Raw genomic sequence first — 21880 nt, forward strand, 5'->3', positions numbered from 1 at the left:
TGAGCTAGAATTGCATCACTGCACTCCAGTCTGGACAACAGAGAAAGACTCAGTCTCTTAAAAAGAGAAAAGAAAAAAAAGACAATAAAAAGGCAATTTATGTAATAAGAGAAAATATTTGCAAACCAAACATCCAATAATGGGTTAATATCCAGAACATATATATAAAAAAGTCGTACAACTCAACAACTAATCTGATCAAAAACAGGCAAAACAGCCTGGCACAATGGCTCAATCTGTAAGTCCAGCACTTGGGAGTCTGAGGCAGGAGGATCACTTGAGCCCAGGAGTTCAAGGTTATGGTAATCTATGATTGAGCCACTGCACTCCAGCCTGGGTGACAGAGTGAGACTGTGTCTCAAAATACAACACAACAAAACAAACAAACAAAAAAAACACGGGAAATAACGAGTGTTGATAAAGATGGAGAGAAACTGGAATCCTTGTGTACTGTTGGTGCAAATGTAAATTGGTAAAGCTATTATGGAAAACAGTATGAAGGTTCTGAAAAAATTAAAACAGAATTATCATATGATCCAGCAATCCCATCTCTGAGTATATTTCTAAAAGAAGTGAACACAGGCTCTCAAAGAGATATTTGCACACTCATGTTCATTACAGCATTATTCACAACAGCCAAGATGTGGAAGCAACCTTAATTTCCACTGATAGATAAATAATAAAGAAAATGTAGTACATACATACAATGGAATATTATTCAGCCTTAAGAAGGAAATTGGGTCATGTGCTACACATGCATGAACCCCGATATCATGCTAAGTAAAATAAGCATCACAAGAAGACAAATACTGCATGATTCCACCTATATGAGGTATCTAAAGTGGTCAAACTCATAAAATCACGGTTTCTATGATTGTTACCAGGGGTAGGGGATGGAGGAATGGGGAAATTGGGAAGCTGCTGTTCAATGAGTACAGAGTTTCCATTTTGAAAAATGAAAAAGTTTCAGAGATCTGTTACACAAGGTACATACAGTTAACACTATTGTACTGTACATTTAAAAATGATTAAGATGGTAAATTTTGTCATGTATTTTTTTACCATGAGAAAAAGAGGGCATTGACAGTTATGTTTTCCAGAATGAGATTCAGTAACAGGCATCAAAAAGCTTAAATATATTCACCTCCTTTGACCTGTCTATGGAAATTTATCTTAAAACAATTTCTCTTAAAGCAGTATCATAGCTAAAATGGAATGTAAACCTACTCCAGGAGAGAAAGAGTTAAATAAACATTTGAATAGTGGAAGAGTGCAATCATCAAAAATTATAGCTTGGGGAAACTTTTTTTAATGATGCGGTAAAATTCTTATTATCAAATAATATCCAAAACAAAAAACAAATCTGTTATGTGTAGTGTATACAGTATAACCCTAATGAACATATATTGGGGTACTGAATAAAGAAACAGACCAAATTCTAACTGTGAGAGAGAGAGAGAGAGAGACAGACAGACAGACAGAAAGGGGAAAGGGGGGAGGAGAGAGAAGGAGAAAAAGATCTGCCAGCATGATTTTTGTTGAATTTTCACCTAGATAAGTTGATTCTAATGTTCGTTTGGAAATAGTCTGGCAAGAATACCTAGAAAAAAACTGACAGAAAAAAAAAAATAGAGTAATCAGAGCAAACTAGCCCTTCCAGACATTTTTACATTTTATGAAGCTACAATAACTTAAACTAGGTTTAGCTGCTGGCAATGAACATACAGATAAAGAGAAAAGAAAAGATTGTAAGAATTTAGTACGTGACAACAGTGGTATTTCAAATCAATAGAGGAAGAAGCCATTAGTCAATGAATGGTGTTAGGCAGTTGGGTGGCCAATTGGAGGTGGAGGTGTTAAGATTTATACCTCACATCTCATTATCAAAACAAACTCCAGATTGAGGAAAGATTTAAACGTAAAAAATAAAACCATAAAAGCATAAACTCAAAGTGAGGGAGGCATTTCTAAAAATGGTTCAAAAGCTAGAATCCATAAATGAAAAGAACCATTAGTTAGGCTGGGTATGGTGGCCCACTCCTGTAATCCCAGCAGTTTGGGACGCAGAGGTGGGCAGATCACTTGAGGCCACAAGTTCGAGACCAGCCTGGCCAACATGGCAAAACCCCATCTCTACTAAAAAATACAAAAAATTAGCCAGGCATGCTGGCACACACCTGTAATCCCAGCTACTTGGGAGGCTGAACAAGAAGAACTGCTCGAGCCTGGGAGGCAGAGGTTGCAGTGAGCAGAGATCATGCCACTGCACTCCAGCACTCCAGCCTGGGTGGCAGAGGGAGACACTGTCTCAAAAAAAAAAAAAAAAAAAAAAAAAGAGCTATTAGTATTTCTTCTTGGTTAAAAAAAATCACTATAAAGTCAAAAAAGGTATGACAAACTAGAAAAAAAAATTAACAACTCATCTCATAAACAGGGGGTACATTCTATAAAATACAATAGAAAAATTGGCAAAAGATATGGCCAGATATTTCACAGAAAATGCCATGTAGATTGTAAACATATCAAAAGAAGTAAACTACCTTTATATTAAATATATATAGTAAGACATATACTGAGAAACCATTTTTCCCCTATAAGACAAGCAACGATGGAAAAGTGTGGCAACATCCTGGCCACATGGCAAGGGAAAGCAAACGCTCGCACATGCTGGTGGAAGTATAACTGGCACCACTTCTATGGAGCAGAATTTGGCACTATCAAAATTGAACAGCCACATTCTTCTAAGAATTCTTCCTACAGACACACTGGCATTTTTATGGAATGACTTGCATACACATACATTTGCTGCAGCTTTGTTTTAACAGCAAAATATCAGGGTGAAGGAGTTCAGGACACAGCATCCCAAAACATTCCACTTTAGCATGCTGATTATTTTGGGCTAAAGGCACTTGAAAAACAGCAGGTGTAATAAGGGCACCCAAACCTCCTCTCTTTTTCCTGAAAGCAGAAGATGAAGCTCCCATATGAAAGATGTCCTCCCTCTGCCAGGAAGAAAGAAACATTCTTATCACAGGAAGTCCAAGCCCAAAGAAATCTGCATAAAGAAAGCTTGCTAAACTAAACCTTACCTTCCTAGTTACTTTTCCACAACTGCCACTCTTTTTTTGACCTAGTATATAATCAATCAGGCCAAGCCACTTCCTTGAGTCTTCATTCCTCTTGTGAGGGTAAAAGGTATGTAATACGTAAAAAGCACTAAATAAAATTTGCATGCTTTTCTCCTGTTAATCTATCTCATGTTGGTTTAATTCCTAGGCCTCGCCAGAAACCCTAAAAGGGTAGGGAAAAATTTTTCCTCCCCTACAAGGCAAAATGTAAATGTTCATCAACAGGCAACAAGTTAAATATTGTCTATAACAGTATATAAAATGTTACATCTATAAATAAATACATACAAATGGCCATTAAAAATGGAGCTGCTCTAGGCCAGGCGCAGTGACTCACACCTGTAATCTCAGCACTTTGGGAGGCTGAGGCGGGAGGATCACTTAAGGCCAGGAGTTCGAGACCAGCCTGGACTACATGATGAAACCCATCTCTACAAAAATAGAAAAATTATGGCGTGGAGGCACACGCCTGTAGTCACAGCTACTCAAGAGGCTGAGGCAGGAGAATCACTCGAACCCAGGAGGTGGAGGTTGCAGTGAGCCAAATTGGTGCCATTGCACTCCAGCCTGGGCAACAGAGAGAGACTCACTGCAACCTCCGCCTCCCAGGTTCAAGCGATTCTCCCGCCTCAGCTTCCCTAGTAGCTGGGATTACAGGCATATGCCACCACGCCTGGCTAATTTTGTATTTTTAGTAGAGACAAGGTTTCTCCATGTTGGTCAAGCGGGTCTCGAACTCCCGACCTCAGGTGATCCGTCCGCCTTGGCCTCCCAAAGTGCTGAGATTACAGGCATGAGCCACCATGTGCGGCCATTAAAGTGTATTTTTTAAATACATTTAGGGTTTTTTTAAAAGGGCAAGTTATAAAATGCAATATTCAATAAGAAATTTTGTGATTTGTTGGCCGGGCACAGTGGCTCACGCCTGTAATCCCAGCACTTTGGGACGCCAATAAGGGCAGATCACCTGAGGTCAGGAGTTCGAGACCAGCCTGACCAACATGATGAAACCCCATCTCTACTAAAAATACAAAAAAATTAGCTGGGTGTCGTGTCATGCACCTGTAGTCCCAGCTACTTGGGAGGCTGAGACAGGAGAACTGCTTGAACCCAGGAGGCAGAGGTTGCAGTGAGCCGTGATCATGCCACTGCACTCCAGCCTGGGTGGCAGAGCGAGACACCGTTAAAAAAAATAATAATAAAATTGTGATTTGTTTAAAGCATAGATACATGAACAGGTATAAATTAATATGCTAACTATGATTTCTCATTCTCAGCGCAGGATTATGGGTAATTTTCTTTTTTCTCCATCAATATTTCTGATTTTTCTAAAATAGACAACTATTCTTAGGTTCCAAAAGGCATTTTTACATTCTAACTTTTTTAAAACTTCCACTAAATATTAAAATTCCTTAATCCCCTGGAAACATTTTTCTAATAAAAATACATGGCTAAAATTATGGTTTCAGTACAGCTGGTACCCACTAGTTTAAATAAAATTTGGGAATGTCTCAGAAGAGAGATTTCACAACAGTCAATAATTAAGGCAGAAATAATTAACCCCAAAAGGAAAATAATCTTAGCGTACAACAAAAGACTTAGTAGCACAGAAGTTCCAGGGATTTGGGTGTTCTTTTTGGTTTTGCACTGTGAGTGAGTGTATTTGTTTTTATTACATGCATACATTATTCTGTTTTGAAATCTTGCTAAAAGATCACAACCCCTCCTACCACTCAGCTTTTCCCCTAGGGACTAGGCAGCCTGCCACATAAAAATAAATGCAGGAAGTGAAGAAGAGCTAACAAAGACATCAGCACCATATGGAAATCAAGAAACTGTTGACCAAATAAATTAACAGCCTGGGTGGGGTGGGTCACACCCAGAGACTTGGGAGTAGACCCTCAAAATTATTATCCATTATTCTCTACATTTGCTTTATTTTTAAATAAATGATACCCCACATTTCTGTTATTTATTTCTAAGGCACAATTACAATGTTAAAATGATAGTGACATATTATTGTGTTATTCTTTTTTTGAAGCCTTTCCTCTCTAGTTTTTTGGCCTCAGGAACCATTCCTCTTCCCCTTAAAATTATAAAGTTGTTTTGCTTTGTTTAAATTCAAACTAGTATAATGTGTAGTGGGCTACGTGACTGTCACTTCTATATAACAGTGCTAAACTAAAGGTTATGACTAACATGAGAGCACTCAAGTATACATATTTATTCAGCTCCATAAAAGGTAGTCAGGAGGGTTTTCTACACAATGTATGCTCTAGTTAGCAACACTGCTCTATCAAAGTAGGAAATACCACACACAGTAAATGTGCTGCACTGAGCTTAATGCTTGGAAACTCTTGAAAGGCATTATGCAATTTAACGTATTTTAAATCATTTGATGTTCACTGAACTCTCACTGTAAGCAGAGTATTGTATTCAAGCCCTAGGTATGAGAGAAAGTAGAAAAACAACAGAATCTGGGCCTGATACTACAGAGCATTAGAATACTCGTGGTTGAAAACATAAGGAAAACTCAGTGTTTATTTTAAAAATTTACAGCTCTGTTAAGTACAATCAGTAGCAAGAACAGATTTTTTGATAACTTCACATAAGAAGGTTGGAAGAGGGATTTTCAATAGATAAATGCATGTAAGACAAGAGGTAGGGCATTTAATTTTGCAACTAGAGTTTCATTAGGGATTTTTTAAGGGACAAATGTAAGAAAACTCCATGTACATTAAAAACTATTAAAAGTTCAACAAATCCTAAAATTTTCTGCTTTGGTTTTAAATATGTTGCCAAAATCACAATTCAGGAGACAATCACAGAGTTTGATAAATCTTATTTCAGCCAACACAGTTTGCTAGTGAACACCAGGTTTAAAATCCCAGGTTCTGCCTTTTCCAGTTTAAGGCAGGAGTCTTGCTCCAGATTCATTTAAGACTGAGTCATCCACTCTACTAGTTCTAAGATCTTCCATGTAAAGTTACCCTCCAAGCCCAGCACTGCCTTATCAGCAACTTTCTCTGGCTAAGTTCTGCTTCTTGAGAATAGACAGGGAAAACAGAACAGGAGAAAGTGGGAAACAAGAGATGGATTTGGAGGGACACAGAGGTTACCATGGCTGGGGCCTGCTCTTGGACACTTTCCTCACTCATCTTAGGCAGTCAACACATATTTCTAAGCACCTACTGTGTGCACTGGTAACATAAAGATGAAAAGGCAGGTAGGCAGGTGGAAGCAAGAGTAAGGAATGGCCAGGTGGTTTTGTTTTGTGTTTGTTTTTTGAGATAGAGTCTCGCTCTGTCGCCCAGGCTGGAGTGCAGTGGTTTGATCTAAGCTCACTGCAACCTCTGCCTCCCGGTTTCTAGTGATTCTCCTGCCTCAGCCTCCTGAATAGCTGGGACTACAGGCCGGTGCCACCGCGCCGAGCTAATTTTTGTATTTTTAGTAGAGACAGGGTTCCACCTTGTTGGACAGGGGTCAAACTCCTGGCCTCAAGTGATCTGCCTGCCTCAGCTTCCCAAAGTGCTGGGATTACAGGTGTGAGCCACCGCACCCAGCCTTGGCCACGTTGTTCTAACACAGCAAAGCTTCGGAGTAAATGAGCTGACCCTCCCAAGGCAGTGCCTCTTCTTTCATTCGAAGCAGAGTCCTCCACCTCACCCAAAGAACATATGGGAAAATTATAGACAGGAAAAGACTCATCTTACAAGATAAAGATTTGAAAAAAATATGTCTTAGAATTAGACACTTAAACTAGTCCTATAAAAACTACACAAGAAGTTGGAATACTGCAGTGCTACCAATGACTGTTGATTCTTACCACCCAAGCTAGAACACAAACACTACTAAAACTAGTTACTCCACTCACGTAAGTAAAACACAGCCATTTAATTTACTTTGACAAGTACCAAACATAGTTATTCTAAAAACATCATTATGTCAAACGACAGTGTAAAACAGATTAGTAACAGATTAGTATACAAATACACATGGGCACGTTTGTCGTCATGTCTCCCCCGTCCTGCGTCGCCCCCATTGAAAGCCAGACAGACATAATGCTGACTTACATGGTGGCCCCTAAGCCGGCTAACAATATATACAAGACATGTGACAAGCTTTCTAACTCAAACATTTGCATGTCTACTATGTACAAGTCATCATGTTACCCCACTAAGGACAACCAAAGATGAAATGTTTCTAACCTCAAGAAGCTTAAAATTTAGATAATAGTATGTATGTGTATATATACGTTATACAGGTAATGTATAATATATATATACACATAGGTAACACATATAAAGCATATTGTATGTAATGTTTGTAAGCACTTGTGTTAAGTCTGAAATTAATCTGAAGGGGAGCGAGGAAAGAGTTGAAAGACTCCAAAGAGTCTATCTTACAAGTAAATGAAAGTAAACTACAGGCCTGGCCCAGTGGCTCACACCTGTAATCCCAGCACTTTGGGAGGCCAAGGTGGGTGGATCGCCTGAGGTCAGGACTTCGAGACCAGCCTGGTCAACATGGAGAAACCTCTGTCTCTACTAAAAATACAAAATTAGCCGGGCTGTGGTGGCGCACGCCTGTAATCCCAGCTACTTGGGAGGCTGAGGCAGGAGAATCACTTGAACCAGGGAGGCAGAGGTTGCAGTGAGCTGAGATCCCGCCACTGCACTCCAGCCTGGGCTACAGGTGGAGACTCAAAAAAACAAACAAAAAAAACACCAGAGTCTGAAAAAAATAAAGTACAAGATAGTATATTTGGAATATGGTTTGATTTACATAAAAATGCACACATGACGGCACATACTGGAGGAAAATAAGCAATACATGAAAACTTGTGTCAGGGCTCAAAACAGGAGTGATTCCTATCCTCACTTCCCAAGATTATCTACCTTGTTTTCTTTTTTCAGCATTTATGTATCTTTTTAAAAGCGTGCCACACACATCTGCGTACAGTCACAGGCTTATGATCAGCAGAGATCTCTAGGATGAAACTATTTAAATCTGAAAACCATGGCCTACTATTGCTCTATTTGGGGGTAATTTCACTTGAGCTGTTTTCAGAAGCAAGTGCACCCAACGCTATGGTAAATTAGACTGAAGGTTTTGTGTTGTGGGATTTCACCCTTCCTACGAAAAGCTCTCTTCCCTCAAACCCACAGACACCACTCCACAATCTGGGGGTTTCTAGTATGATAAATATCTGCCTCCCAAACCCCCCATGGGTCATACGCCACCAAAAATCCTAACCACCTGAACTTAGAAGAAGGCAGAAAGTCTTAATTTATGAGGGAGAGAGGGGTTTCCCACCTGGAGGGACGAGAGCGACTCACTGTCCTCTGTTCCTGGTTCCAGTCACTTACAGGAGCTGGCTGCGCCGTGCTCCCTTCACGCGGCTTTCCACCCAAAGCGCATCACGGCCGCCAGCCCCTGACGTTAGCCCCTTCGCCACTTCCCAGAACCTTCTCTCCCTCTCCCCTACACACGCACACTCACACTCACTCACACATGCAGTCCCATCTGCCCCCGCCAGAGCCGCTCCTTCCAGGGCCCCAGGATGCCAGATCCGGATCCGGGAGATGCAACTTGCGGCGCCGGCCCAGGAGGCTCGGCACCTGCTCGAGCCGCCGGGCCGCGCTCAGCCCCGCGCCGAGCCAACCCGAGTCCAAGCCCGAGCCCAAGCCTGCTGGGTCCGCGCCCTCACCTTGCTCGCCGCGGTCCATGTCTCCAGCCCGCCGCCTCGCGTCCTCTGCAGCACCCCCGCCTGCAGCCCGTCCCGGCTCGGATCGCCCGCCGCGCCGCGCAGAGCTCCTCCTCGCCTCCGCCGGCGACTCCCGCGAAGTCCCCACCCCCAGAGGCGTCGGGCGCGGCGGCGCCGCCCGCCCTCGGCCTGGAGCGCTTTCCCGGGGCGTCACCCAACCACCTGACCCGGTCGACCTGTGCGCTCCGCCACGTCGGCGCGGGCGGCGCAGCGCTAGGAGGGCCGGGCGCACCCCGACTCCCGCACCGGCTGGAAGTCGGCCGGGAGGAGGGAAGAGGACGGCGAGGAGATGGACTCGGCCATGGAGGCTGCGTGGAGCCTGCTTGGGAACCGGGATGGCGTTTGCCTTCCACCATCAAGTTATTTATAAAATCAAAAGTTTCCTCCGAGGCCTTGGAGATGCCCTTTCTCTGCATCTGCGAACACCTACTTTCCTAAACTTACAGTAGGAAACACAGGAACGTTATTTAGAAATGCCAGTGGCTCTTTTCTCTCTGTATTTTATTACCTAAATAATGCCCTATGATGTCTTCTCTAACTAGGTCATAAACCAGCATAGGTGAAAATTGCAAAGAATCTCTTGAAAAATTATATAGTCTTTTCCATAGAATGCGGATTTTTTAGGTGACAAGCTAGGAAGATTTTCATATAATAAAAATCTGTTTTGAGTGCGGGACTGAGGACAACACTAAAATGAATTAAATCAAATGAAATTAATTAAATTAACCGAAGGTCAGAATTATCAGCAGAGATCTTTGGAAAATGCGTGTTGAGGCGTCATGTCCGTTGATCAAAGGACAGTTTGAGGTTCCCGTAACAATCCAGTTCTTTTCATTAGTAGCGTTAACAATCTGTTTTCACAGGGTTTTGCAGTTACTCGTCTTCCATGAAGTCACTTTGATTGTATGGGTCATGGTCTTCAGGTGGTGTCTCAATTTCGTAAGCCATCTGAGGCTGCAAATGAAGTGGGGCTTCTTTTCTGTGTTGCTTTGTCGTTTAGGCCGAAGCATTGTGTAGCACTCCACAGACAACAAAGAAGCACTTATTCAGATGTTTTAAAATTACTTGTAGTTACCTGAAGTGACTCCATGCTATTAATATCTCTATACTGTCGTGCTGGATGTAAAGTGTAGCTCTCTCCAGCCTGCATCTTCCAGTGTCTTCTGGTGACGTTTACTGTTTGACTCAACCAGATGTGATCTCTTCTATTTGAGTCCTTCTACTCTCACTGCACTTGGCTCCTCTCCTGTGGCACTCACCCCAGCACTGGTGCCAGGATGCTACCAGTGTATGTTTCACAGTCCTATTAGGTTACAAGCTCCAGGTGGTAAAGTCCTTAAAATGGCCTATTAAAAAAATCAAAAAACAGGCCTGGCACGGTGGCTCACGCCTGTAATCCCAGCACTCCGGCAGGCCAAGGCGGGTGGATCACTTGAGGTCAGGAGTTTGAGACCAGCCTGGCCAACATGGTGAAACCTTGTGTCTACTAAAAATACAAAAATTGTCGGGCGCGGTGGCTCACGCCTGTAATCCCAGCACTTTGGGAGGCCAAGGCGGGCGGATCACGAGGTCAGGAGATCGAGACCATCCTGGCTAACACGGTGAAACCCCGTCTCTACTAAAAATACCAAAAATTAGCCAAGTGTGGTGGCGGGCGCCTGTAGTCCCAGCTACTCGGCAGGCTGAGGCAGGAGAATGGCATGAACCCGGGAGGCAGAGGTTGCAGTGAACTGAGATCACGCCACTGCACTCCAGCATGGGCAACAGAGTGAGACTCCATCTCAAAAAAAAAAAAAAAAAAGTTCCAGGTGGGCAAAGATTATTTTGGTCATCTCTGCATCCTTTAATTCTACCATGCAATTAATAAATATTGTAATTTTAAACCAGGCATGGTGGTGTTTGCCTGTAAACCCAGCTACTCAGGAGGCTAAGGCAGGAGGATTGCTTGAGCCCAAAAAGGTGCAATATGATTTAAAAAAAATTTTTTTAATGTAACATAAAGGTAAATTTTGGCATCAGCAGAAAATTCTGTATGTGGTAAAGAATTTTTGACTAGCTGATGCTGAGATCTATTGTATAGAGATAAACATCTGGAGAGACAATCTCTCAATGTACTAATTTGTGGACAAATAAATAGCACTTGAACATGAGTGTCCGTTACAAATATTTATTGTTTGTATCTGTTTAACTTACTGTATAGTGATGAACTTGTTATGTATGCTGAAAGGAAAAAAAGTCTTGTCTTTTGAAGAGCTTATAGAGTAGTTCACATGCAGCAGAGATGGCAAATAGCCTACCTGATAAACAGCTTTCCTGTTTTCCTTCCTAAGATAACCTAAATATTGTTTGGAGTGGCAATGTGCCCAGCTGAAACACTGGGCACTTCAAACTGCCTTGCAGCTGGAGGTGGGTCTCTCTCATTAATGTCCAATGAGATGTGAGCAAACTGTACTAGTTGGAATCTCCAAGAAAGCATTTAAAAAGAAGACAGACTTGGCAGCATTACTTGGCCCTTCACCCTTCCCATTCCTGCTTAGAGGGGCAATAGCCATTTTGCAAACACGAGGAAGAAATTCACAAGCCAAGGACGGCAGAAAGAACCCAAGAATCCATGGCATCAGAGACCTGCTTCTTACAGGAAAAAAATAAATGCCTGACTTTGTAAGGCCACTGTAGTTGGCTTTCTGTTAGATGGAGCCAAATGCAATCCCAACTGATAGAATGCGCCATATAGAAAATGCACTCTGGCATGCACCCACGTAGGTGGATACATGCAATCCTGAGCCTTAGAGATAGATTAACTTAATTTTCTCTTTGAGGTTAAATGAGCACTGTTCATACTATAAATATCCTAGTACATGATATTTCCACAAAAGCCTGCTTTTCTCTTACATCTTCCTACTACATGTATTTCTACAAAAGCCTGCTTTTCTCTTGTGTCTTCGTACTACTTCATTTGTTTTCTTCTGACAGAATCTGTGCTTACAATTTATGCTGTGTTACTTCTGAAATGAACAGGTCTTATGTTTTAGCACTCTGAGGAATCTCTGGAGAATGGCTAGCACTTAAACAGAGCACCTGGGTGCATTGAGTTGAACCACATTTAAAAGGCTCAGTACAGGAAAGAAACACTAGATTTACTTTGTGGTGTTGTTATTGTTGATGGGAACGTGGATTTTAAGTTTCTTTTTTTAAGTTTCTTTTTTCAAAATACTCATTTGTTGGTGAAATTTTTACAAGAAATTGTAAACTTCCCCCGAAACAAATGCATTGAAGTAAATGAAGGTATTGAAAAGGATAGATAGAAACCGACTTATGTAAATGGAAAAACTCTATACTCTGCCCTTGTTGTATGTATCTTCCTTGACCGATAGCCAGCAGAAATCACACAGAATGTGTGGCAAGTGGGATGCTTTCTGTAGTCTTACCTCATATTTTGGGGCCTGGGGCGAGGATACAAATGGAGGCCCTGGCTTTCTCTTCTGGCTCTGTCCTTTCACTTTGACTCTGTCCTGCACCAGGCTGGCCCACTCCCTTGTGTGTGGATGCCTTAGGACATATCCCATCTCTATCCACCCTTTCCCATCAGCCGAGCCTTGGCCATACCTCCATTCTAGGGTTGCACTCAAAAGGACTGTCCTGGGAGAAAAGCCGAAGGCCTTGACAACAGATGTTGGCCAGTTTAGGCAAGAGATTCTGTAGTTATAGGTATCAGATGCACCGTTGATAAAGAGGGGGTAGATATTTGATGCTAGGGACTGCTCATCAAGGAGAACAAAAGTGGGAAGTCTCTATGGGACCCAGGGTGCCCAGTAGAGGGGCTTCAGGTAGCCTGGGTCTAGGGTTGCTGCCAGATAAGATAAAAGGACACCCAGTTCAATTTGAATTTCAGATAAATGACAAGTAATTTTTTAGTGTAAGTATATCCCTGGCCAGGAGTATATCCCTGGCCAGGAACTCACCCCTGTAATCCCAGCACTTTAGGAGGCCAAGGCGGGTGGATCACTTGAGGTCAGGAGTTCGAGACCAGCCTGGCCAGCGTGATCAACCCCTGTCTCTACTAAAAATACAAAAAATTAGTTGGGTGTGGTGGCACATGCTTATAATCCCAGCTCCTCAGGAGGCTGAGGCAGGTGAATCACTTGAACTCGGGAGGTGGAGGTTGCAGTGAGCCCAGATTGCACCACCGTACGCCAGCCAGAGCGACAGAGCAAGACTTCGTCTCAAAAAAAACCAAAAAAGTATACCCTTCAATATTTGCAACATACTTATAGTAAAATTTATTATTTATCTTAAATTCTTAGCAAGTTGTCTTACATTTCTATTTGCTAAATCTGACTACCCTACCTATGTCAAAGGGTAGTTCTGGCTCTCTGATTGTTCAAACAAATGAAGGCATATGATACCACAATTTTGAAAATTATATCATCATCCAGGAGAAAGATAGACTCTTCCTGCTTGAATCATGGTAGTAAACAAAGGGATGAAGGTTAGGAGGCCCAAGAGATCAAGAACAAGTTTTGGAGAAAAATTGATTTAATGTCAGGTAATGAACATTTTTTTGCTTAAGATAATTGAATAGCCATCTTATTGTATTCTCTTAGCCATGTAAGAGACTGACTGTGAATATGAAATAAACAACTTTTAAAAATGTGTAGAAACAGGTATTGGCAGGAAAGAGTACTTAACACTAATGGAGGTTGGACACGTAAATACATAAACATTAACAGGAAACGATCTCACACTATTGATTTTGGCTACATTAAGAAAAGCCATAGACACTTAATCTTTCTTGTATGTTTTTAAGCCACTCTGGATTCTGTGTATTTATCACATTACATATGGGAACTGGGTAGGGAAGGGAGTGCTGGGAGAGCCATTGTCCCTTTTCTCCTGGAGTCTCCACCATCACCGTTCTAATCTTTTCATCTCTCTCTAAGATTACTCCAGGGTATAAAATACATTAGAGATATGTATATTTAACAATTAAGTGATTAACAATATTTCTAAATTTTTACACTGGTGTTCAACCCAGTGTCTTACAAACCATTTCACCCCTGCAAAGATAGCTAGTTTTCCAGAATGCCAATGGTCCTCTGGCAGAAATGGTGTAGGCCAGAATGGCAAGTGCCCAGGGTCTTTGATGGAGAACCAAATTCTGTGCCACTGTCACCAAAATATAACTCTGCAAGACCAGAAACAACTGAAAACTCTGGAGTGGATTTATCGAAACCATCACTTTAAACTATCTGGCCAGGCGCAGTGTCTCATATCTATAATCCCAGCACTTTGGGAGGCCAAGTAGGGAGGATCATTGGGGGTCAGGAGTTCAAGACTAGGCTGGCCAACATGGCGACTAAGATACAAAAATTAGCCAGGAGTGGTGGTGGCACATGCCCGTAATCCTAGTGACTTGGGAGGCTGAGGCACAAGAACAGCTTGAACTCGGGAGGCGGAGGTTGCAGTGAGCAGAAATGGCACCACTGCACTCCAGCCTGGGCGATGGAGTGAGACTCGGTCTCAAAAACAAAAACAAAGAAAAACATCACTATGGATCTGAGTGTGGTGGCTCAGACCTGTTATCCCAGCACTTTGGAAGGTTGAGGTGGGAGGATTGCTTGAGTCCAGGAGTTTGAGACCAGCCTGAGCAACTTAGTAAGACCTCCTTGTCTCTACCAAAAAGTCAAAAGTTAGCCAAGCATGGTGGTATGTGCCTGTAGTCCCAGCTACTCAGGAGGCTGAGGCAGAAGAATTGCTTGAGCCCGAGAGGTTGAAGCTACAGTGAGTCAAGACTGCACCACTGCACTCAGTGTGGGCAACAGAGCAACACTCTGCCTCAAAAAAAAAAAAAAAAAGAAAAGAAGACGAAAGAAAAGAAAACATCACTATCTTGGGCCTCTCACTTAAGCTTCTCTGGTTCACTGTCCTCATCTCTAAACTATGAAGTCATACTTTAGGATAAAGATGGCATATCAGACACATTTTTATTGATTGATTGATTGAGACATGGTCTCAGCTGTTGCCCAGGCTGAAATATAGTGGCAAGATCAATGCAGGTCACTGCACTGATGTGCAGCTCACTGCAGCCCCAACCTCCTGGGCTCATGCAGTCCTCCCATTTCAGCCTACTGAGTAGCTGAGACTACAGCCGTGAACCACAGCAACCAGCCTAATTTATTTTTAAAATGTTTTTTATTGAGATATAACTCATGTACCATAAAGCTCACCCTTCTGAAGTAAAAAATTAAGAGGTTCTTGTAAATTCTCAACATAGATTCATTCTTACTTCCTCCCTATGCTGCTAAAATTACAGTAAAGAGATAAACTCACAAGGACAAAGAGAATGTGAGTGTCTACGTAATGATAATTGATCTTGTGAATCTGAGAAGGCCAAATGCTAAACTGGCAGTGGGGAAAGCCAAGAAGAACCTAATTTCCATTGCAGCACTTCCAAAAACCTCAGGACTTGGCATCAGAAAGAAAGTGAGGCTCAAAACAAGAGGATTGGTTGAAAGTTTACTTAAGAAGTTGGGTCCCATCCCCTTCCCTATTCTGCAAGAATACTAAAGTGGCTTCTCTGGAGAAGGAAATTTGACAATCTCTTTACTAGAAGACTAAGTACATTTGAGGCTGAGGATTTCCTAATACAGGCAGAAAAATTCATTAGCAGTTCACATCATGAATGCTGTTTCTCCAGCCTTGCTCTGCTTGGTTCTCAGGATGCAAACAGCCAGGCATATACTGTGAAAGCAGGAGACCAAAAGATCCATCTCTCAGGAATTTAACCAACCTAAGAGTAAAGAACTAAAAATGTTGACATTGGATAAACCAGATCACCTTACCCTCAAATCTATGGTCACAAGTCTTGCCCATGTACCTAAAGAGACCAGTCAGCTGCTTCATGCTCAGGGCAGGCAGCCATGATCCAGAGAAAAACCCTGATATGGTTTGACTCTGACCCCACCCAAATCTCACCTTGAATTGTAATAATCCCTATGTGTCAAAGGCGGAGCCAGGTGGAGATAATTGAATCATGGGGGCAGTTTCCCCCATATTTTTCTCGTGGAAGTGAATAAGTCTCACAAAATGTGATGGTTTTATAAATGGGAGTTACCCTGCACATGTTCTCTCTCTTGCCTGCTGCCATGCAAGACATGACTTTGCTCCTCTTTTGCCTTCCACCATGATCGTGAGGCCTTCCTAGCCATGTGAAACTGTGCGTCAATTAAACCTCTTTTCTTTATAAATTACCCACTCTCCAGTATGTTTTTATTAGCAGCGTGGGACCCAACTAATACAAGTCCCTTAATGGAAGATAAAGACCAAAATAAACACCATAAAAAGGCAACTTATAGGAAACAAACTATACAAGGAGAAGGAAACAAACAGATCTTTAAAGCTATTGTTATTATATTCAGAGAGATAAGTGAAAATATCCTAAACATGAGACAAAAATAGTTTGCTCTATAAAAAATGGAGCATTCAGAGAAAAACCAGTTGTTAGAAATTATATTATAGCAGACATTAAAACTCCTGTGGTAGGTATCATTTGGGATAAAGATCACCAAGGATGTCTGTGTCCTAATCCCAGAACCTTTGGCAAAAAGGGACTTTACGGACTTGATAAAGGTTAGAGATCTTGAGAGAGGGAGATTATCCTGGATTATCAGATGGATCCACTCTAATAACATGTGCTCTTTTGTTTTTGTTTTTTGAGACAGGGTCCCACTCTGTCACCAAGGCTGGAATGTAGTGGCATGATCTTGGCTAACTGCAGCCTCGACCTCCAGGACTCGAAAAAATCCTTCCACCTCAGCCTCCCAGGTAGCTGGGACTACAGATGAGCACCACCACACCCAGCTAATTTTCATATGTTTTTGTAGAGGCGGGGTTTTGTCACGTTGCCCAGACTGATCTTAAACTCCTGAGCTTAAGTGATCTGCGCACCTTGGCCTCCCAAAGTGCTGGGATTACAGGTGTGTGCCCCTGCACCCCACCTACATGTGCTCTTAAGAGCTGAGAATCTTGTGACTGAGAGATGCCACAACAGAAAAAGAGGCAGGAGAGTTTCGAAAGCATGAGAGGACTTGACCCACTCTTGCTGGCTTTGAAGATGGAGAAAAGGGGACCATGGGCCAAGGAGTACGGGTGACCTCTATAAGCTGAATGAGCCCTTAGTTGACCACCATCAAGAAAACAGGACCTTAGCATACAATCATGTGACACCGAATTGCAACAACCTGAATATGCAAGAAACAAATTTTTCTCAAGAGCCTCTAGAAAGAACATACCTTGTTAGTCCTAGATACCTTGACATTAGTCCTGTGAGGCTCATGTTAGACTCCTGATCCTCAGAACCATAAGTTAATACCTCTGTGCTACTTTAAGCCACTCCATGGTTGGTTTGGAGTATAAAGTAAATTTTCTAGAGAGAAGACCAAAAAACAAAGGTATGAAAAATAAAGGGGAACATATAAGAAAATCAGAAGACTGATCCCAGAGGTCTAACATCCAAAAAAGAGGCCAAGAGAAAGACATGGAAGAAACAGAAAAAAAGAAGTAATCAGTGAAATAATTCAGGGAATTTCCCCAGACTGAAGGATTTCCAGATTGAAAGGGCTCACTGAGAACACAGCACAAATTTATAAAGTTCAGAACACTGGAGATAAAGACCCCACAAGTTCTAGAGATGGAAAAAAAATGGTCACATTCAAAGTAAAAGGAATAACAATGGGTTTGGAGTCATGGACAACAAAACTAGAAGACAATGGAGGATTAGGCTTAATTTACTGAAGAAAAGTGATTTCTACCTTATTTTCTTCTTAGATTGAAAAGACAGAATGGGAGCAGGTAAGAAAGTTAGGAATGAGTAATACTGAGGGGTGAATAGAAAGGATGAATCCTCATCATTCATAGTGGAAAACTGGTGGATAATGCCGAAAACTGGAATTATCAATATATGCAAGTTATTTAAAAAAAAAAAAAAAAAAAACTAGGCCAGGTGTGGTGGCTCATGCCTGTAATCCCAGCACTTTGGGAGGCCAAGGAGGACAGATCACTTGAGGTCAGGAATTCAAGACCAGCCTGAACAACATAATGAAATCCAATCTCTATTAAAAATACAAAAATTAGCCAGGTGTGGTGGTGGGAGCCTGTAATCCCAGCTACTCTGGAGGCTGAGGCAGGAGAATGGCTTGAACCAGGGAGGCAGAGGTTGCAGTGAGCCGAGATCGCACCACTGCACTCCAGCCTGGGCGACAGAGCCTAGACTCTGTCAAAAACAAACAAACAGAAAACCTAAATGATTTTGATTTGAAAGTGGTTGCCTTCAAGGAGGAAAATGCAAAGGGTAAGAGGGTGGACTGCTGGGTTTTTCTGTTTTGTTTTTTGCTTTTTTGCAAAAATCCTTGTTTGCCTCTTTAAAATATGTACATGTTTAACTATAAAAAACTAAAAACTGGAAAGTAAAAATAAAAAGACTGATAAATTAGTGAGACAATAAGTTAAAAAAACAAATTAGGTTGCATGAATATACTAGGTAGCACAAACTTTTTTTTAGGGAGAAGTTATTTGCTATTTCCCTGAATCCTTGAAGTAGCCATGAAATCTCTGTTTGTTCTTTGAAGAGAGCTCTCAAGCCCCACACATTTCCAGTGAAATATAAGGACCCTTACTGACACTATTTCCAATTTTCCTTTCAGCTCTGAAAATCTATGGTGCGTAGGAAGATGGACAAAACATTCTTTGTGATGAGAAAGCAAAGCAGATTGTGATCACATTTTTGGAAAAAATAGATTTGCATATTCGATCTTATGCACAGAAAGATATCTGGCAAGACATTGACAAATGTTAATAATAGTTACTTCTTGATGGTAGGCTCAGATTATTTTTATTATCCTCTTTAGTTTGTTCTTGATATATTTTTTAACACTGAGCTTATCATATTAACAGTAATCTACATTGTTTAATAGGTACGGGCTGAGCATGGTGGCTCATGCCCATAATCCCAACACTTTGGGAGGCCGAGGCGAGTAGATTGCTTGAACCCAGGAGTCCGAGACCAATCTGGGCAACATGGTGAAACCCTATGTCTACAAAAAATACAAAAAGTAGCTGGGTGTGGTGGTGCATGCCTGCAGTCCCTGGTACTTGTGGGGTTGAGGCGAGAGGATTGCTTGAGCCCCGGGAGGTCAAGGCTGCCGTGAACCATGATTGCCCCACTGCACTCCAGCCTGGGCAACAGAGTAAGACCCTGTCTCAAAAAAAAAAACACACACACAAAAAAGAAAGAAAGAAAGAAAGAAAGAAAAGAAACAGGTACAGTTTCAGTTGGGATGATGAAAAAGTTCTGGATTTCTGTGAATGTACTGAATGCCACTGGGCTATACACTTTAAATGATTAAAGTGGTAAATTTTATCTTGTGTATATGTTACCAACACAACAAAAAAGAGTTATCCAATACTTGCCCTTTATTCACTTCCAATTAATTATTATAAATAACAGTTAACTGTTTGAGAGGGTCAGAAAAAATGTCAAACAAGTTTAAAGAAGATGTGACCAGCCTGGGTAACATAGACCCCATCTCTATATTTTAAAAATAATTTGTATAATTTTTTTTAAGTTTGAAGAAGACACTGAATACTGTGAAATTGCCTAACAATTGATATTTTCTGAAGGCAGCTCTCTTGGTGGGATGTAACTCCTAACTTTCTCTCAAAAGTTTTTGTTGTTGTTGTTGCTGTTGTTGTTCCATAAGGAAAACGAATTTAAGAGAAGTTTGGGCCAGGCACAGTGGTGCACACCTGTGATGCCAGCTGCTCGGGAGGCTGAGGAGGGTGGATCACTTGAGCCCAGGAGATTGAGGCTGTAGTGAACCCTGATTGTACCACTGCACTCCAGCCTGGGTGACAGATGGAGACCTTGTCTTAAAAAATTAAAATAAAAATAAAAACGAGAGGAAGCTTGATTCTCAGTAGGGGCATGAGAAAGATAGAGTAATATGGTTCCCCCATGCAAAAAAAAAATTTTTTTTTAATTTTGAGATAGAGTCAAAATTTAAAAAAAGATCGCGCCAGGCTGGAGTGCAGTCACCTCAAGTGATCTGTCTGCCTCAGCCTCCCAAAGTGCTAGGTTTACAGGCATGAGCCACCACGCCTGGCCAAAATGTTTTGTCCATTGTTGCAGTCAGGGTCCCTGTCACATAGCTTGTGAGATGGAGATTTGAGTGCCGGGGGTGGATTGGTGAGCACCCTGGGATCCGACCTGTTGGGAAGAGAAGCCAGAAGGATTCAATGGGGGAAGAATGGACTGTGTGTGATGCAGTCACAACAGAGGCCTCATCCCATTCCTCCAGAAGCTCTGGAGCCACAGTGTCTCTTCAGAGTTGTCCCAAATTGAAGCAAACGGCCCTGCCTTTATACCCCCATGCTGATCCACCCTAGGAAGTGGGCTGCCCTCAGGAAATGACCTTGGGCAAGGTGGCTTTTCAAGATTGACGGCAGTTCTCACCAAGGAGCTTCCCAGAGGGTCATCAGCTGCCAACGTTCCCAGTCCTGAAGAGAAGATGTGGACGGCACCACTGAGGGTCCTCGCCAATCATATATTCTAGAACGTTCCTGGGCTTTTCGCCCTGTATCATAAATCATCCATATGAATCAGAATAGAACTAAGGAGTGTCAACCAGGAAGTTAAAGACTAAACCTACCTTCCAATGAAATTGGAGTTTAACAATAAGGAGAAAAAGGCTCCACTCCCCACATATTAGGACATTGACCCCAGAGCCTCCTCAGAGAGCCAAAAATGTACTCCAAATGACCCTGTAATGATATACTATGGCACTGTCACCAATGTCTTTTCAAAGTAGCTCCAAAGGAAGCTTTGCTCATGGTGTAGCTTAAGCCCAGCTCTTTTTCTCCAGCCCTAAAAAAGGAAAATAAAAATACTGAAGTCCTTTCATGGGCTTATTCCTAAAGCCCAAGATGCACAATAGTATAAGTGCTTTTTCTTTATGAAAACATTAAAACAAAAATGATGCATCATTAAAGAGAATCTCTCTTTCCCTCAATTATGTTCTGTCTTGCTTCCCCTCGAGGGAAACCACCAAAGAAGGAGGAGGTTTATAAAGTAAATGACTAGATGCAGATGTGAAATGACCTACCAGAGAGCTACTTCTGCTGATATGGGAAAGAAATACTCTCCCTCCAGTCTCTACCAATAAACCAGCGGAGGTCTCCCCATTAGTCAGGGGACTTAGGAAATCCCACTTGCTGGCCTATGGATGAACTGCCTGAAAAATATTTCCTCAGGTTCTCTACATTTTCTTTAAGGTTTTGAATTCTGCACTGGAAAAAAGTTGAATTATTTTCTCCAATTCACACTTCATTATATTCAATATTGCAATTTTAATGAAGCCAAAGATCAATGTGAGGATACCTACTAACATTCTGACTCTCTTCACAACCTTGGGGCGACAGAATGACATCTTGCAAATGAGGACACTGCGACACAAAGAATATAAGGAAACCTACTGAAAATCAAATACCTCTTAAATGTCAGAACTGTAACTCACCAGAGATCTCCCTTCAAGTTTAGAGCTCTTCTCACTACACCACAAAATGGCTCTGAGGGTGAATTAATGCATTGTCCCAGCTTAAGTCAGGAGAAAGAAACAACCACATCTGAACACTTCCTATTTAACCCAGCAGCCTGGTCCCATCCCAAAGGACAGACCTAGAATCAAAAAATTATGGAATAGTCATGTGAATTGGGGCTAGAAACTTCTGTATGTGAACATCTGGTTTGGTCCTTTGCCTTCAAGGAAATAACTTTATTGTTATGTCCATTTTCTTGGAATAGGAGTTGAGTCCAAAGAGGATTAGTAAGTGCCCAGGGCTTATAGTTATTGAGGAAGAGACAACCAAACCTGAACCCTCAAAATTACTTTGTGGTATAGGAAACAGCCAGACTATTTTGAACTGACTTTGG

At 41.9% G+C, this 21880-nt stretch overlaps 1 protein-coding gene across 3 annotated transcripts in view; it reads right to left on the reverse strand.

Moving 5' to 3' along the window:
* TPD52 (tumor protein D52) overlaps positions 1 to 8975 on the reverse strand; it is a 289903-nt gene extending 280928 nt beyond the window's left edge. For 2 of the 3 annotated variants that reach the window (XM_063817209.1, XM_001162922.7), the window contains exon 1: positions 8839 to 8966. In XM_063817209.1, the coding sequence (XP_063673279.1) occupies positions 8839 to 8857 (19 nt within the window). In that variant the 5' untranslated portion in view covers positions 8858 to 8966. Of the gene's footprint in view, positions 1 to 8838 lie in introns of all 3 variants that reach the window. The other variant, XM_003311776.6, reaches the window with a different exon arrangement.
* Between the last annotated feature and the right edge of the window lie 12905 nt (positions 8976 to 21880).

This window comes from Pan troglodytes, chromosome 7, assembly GCF_028858775.2.
Source record: "Pan troglodytes isolate AG18354 chromosome 7, NHGRI_mPanTro3-v2.0_pri, whole genome shotgun sequence".
In the NCBI taxonomy this organism is placed as follows: Eukaryota; Metazoa; Chordata; class Mammalia; order Primates; family Hominidae; genus Pan; species Pan troglodytes.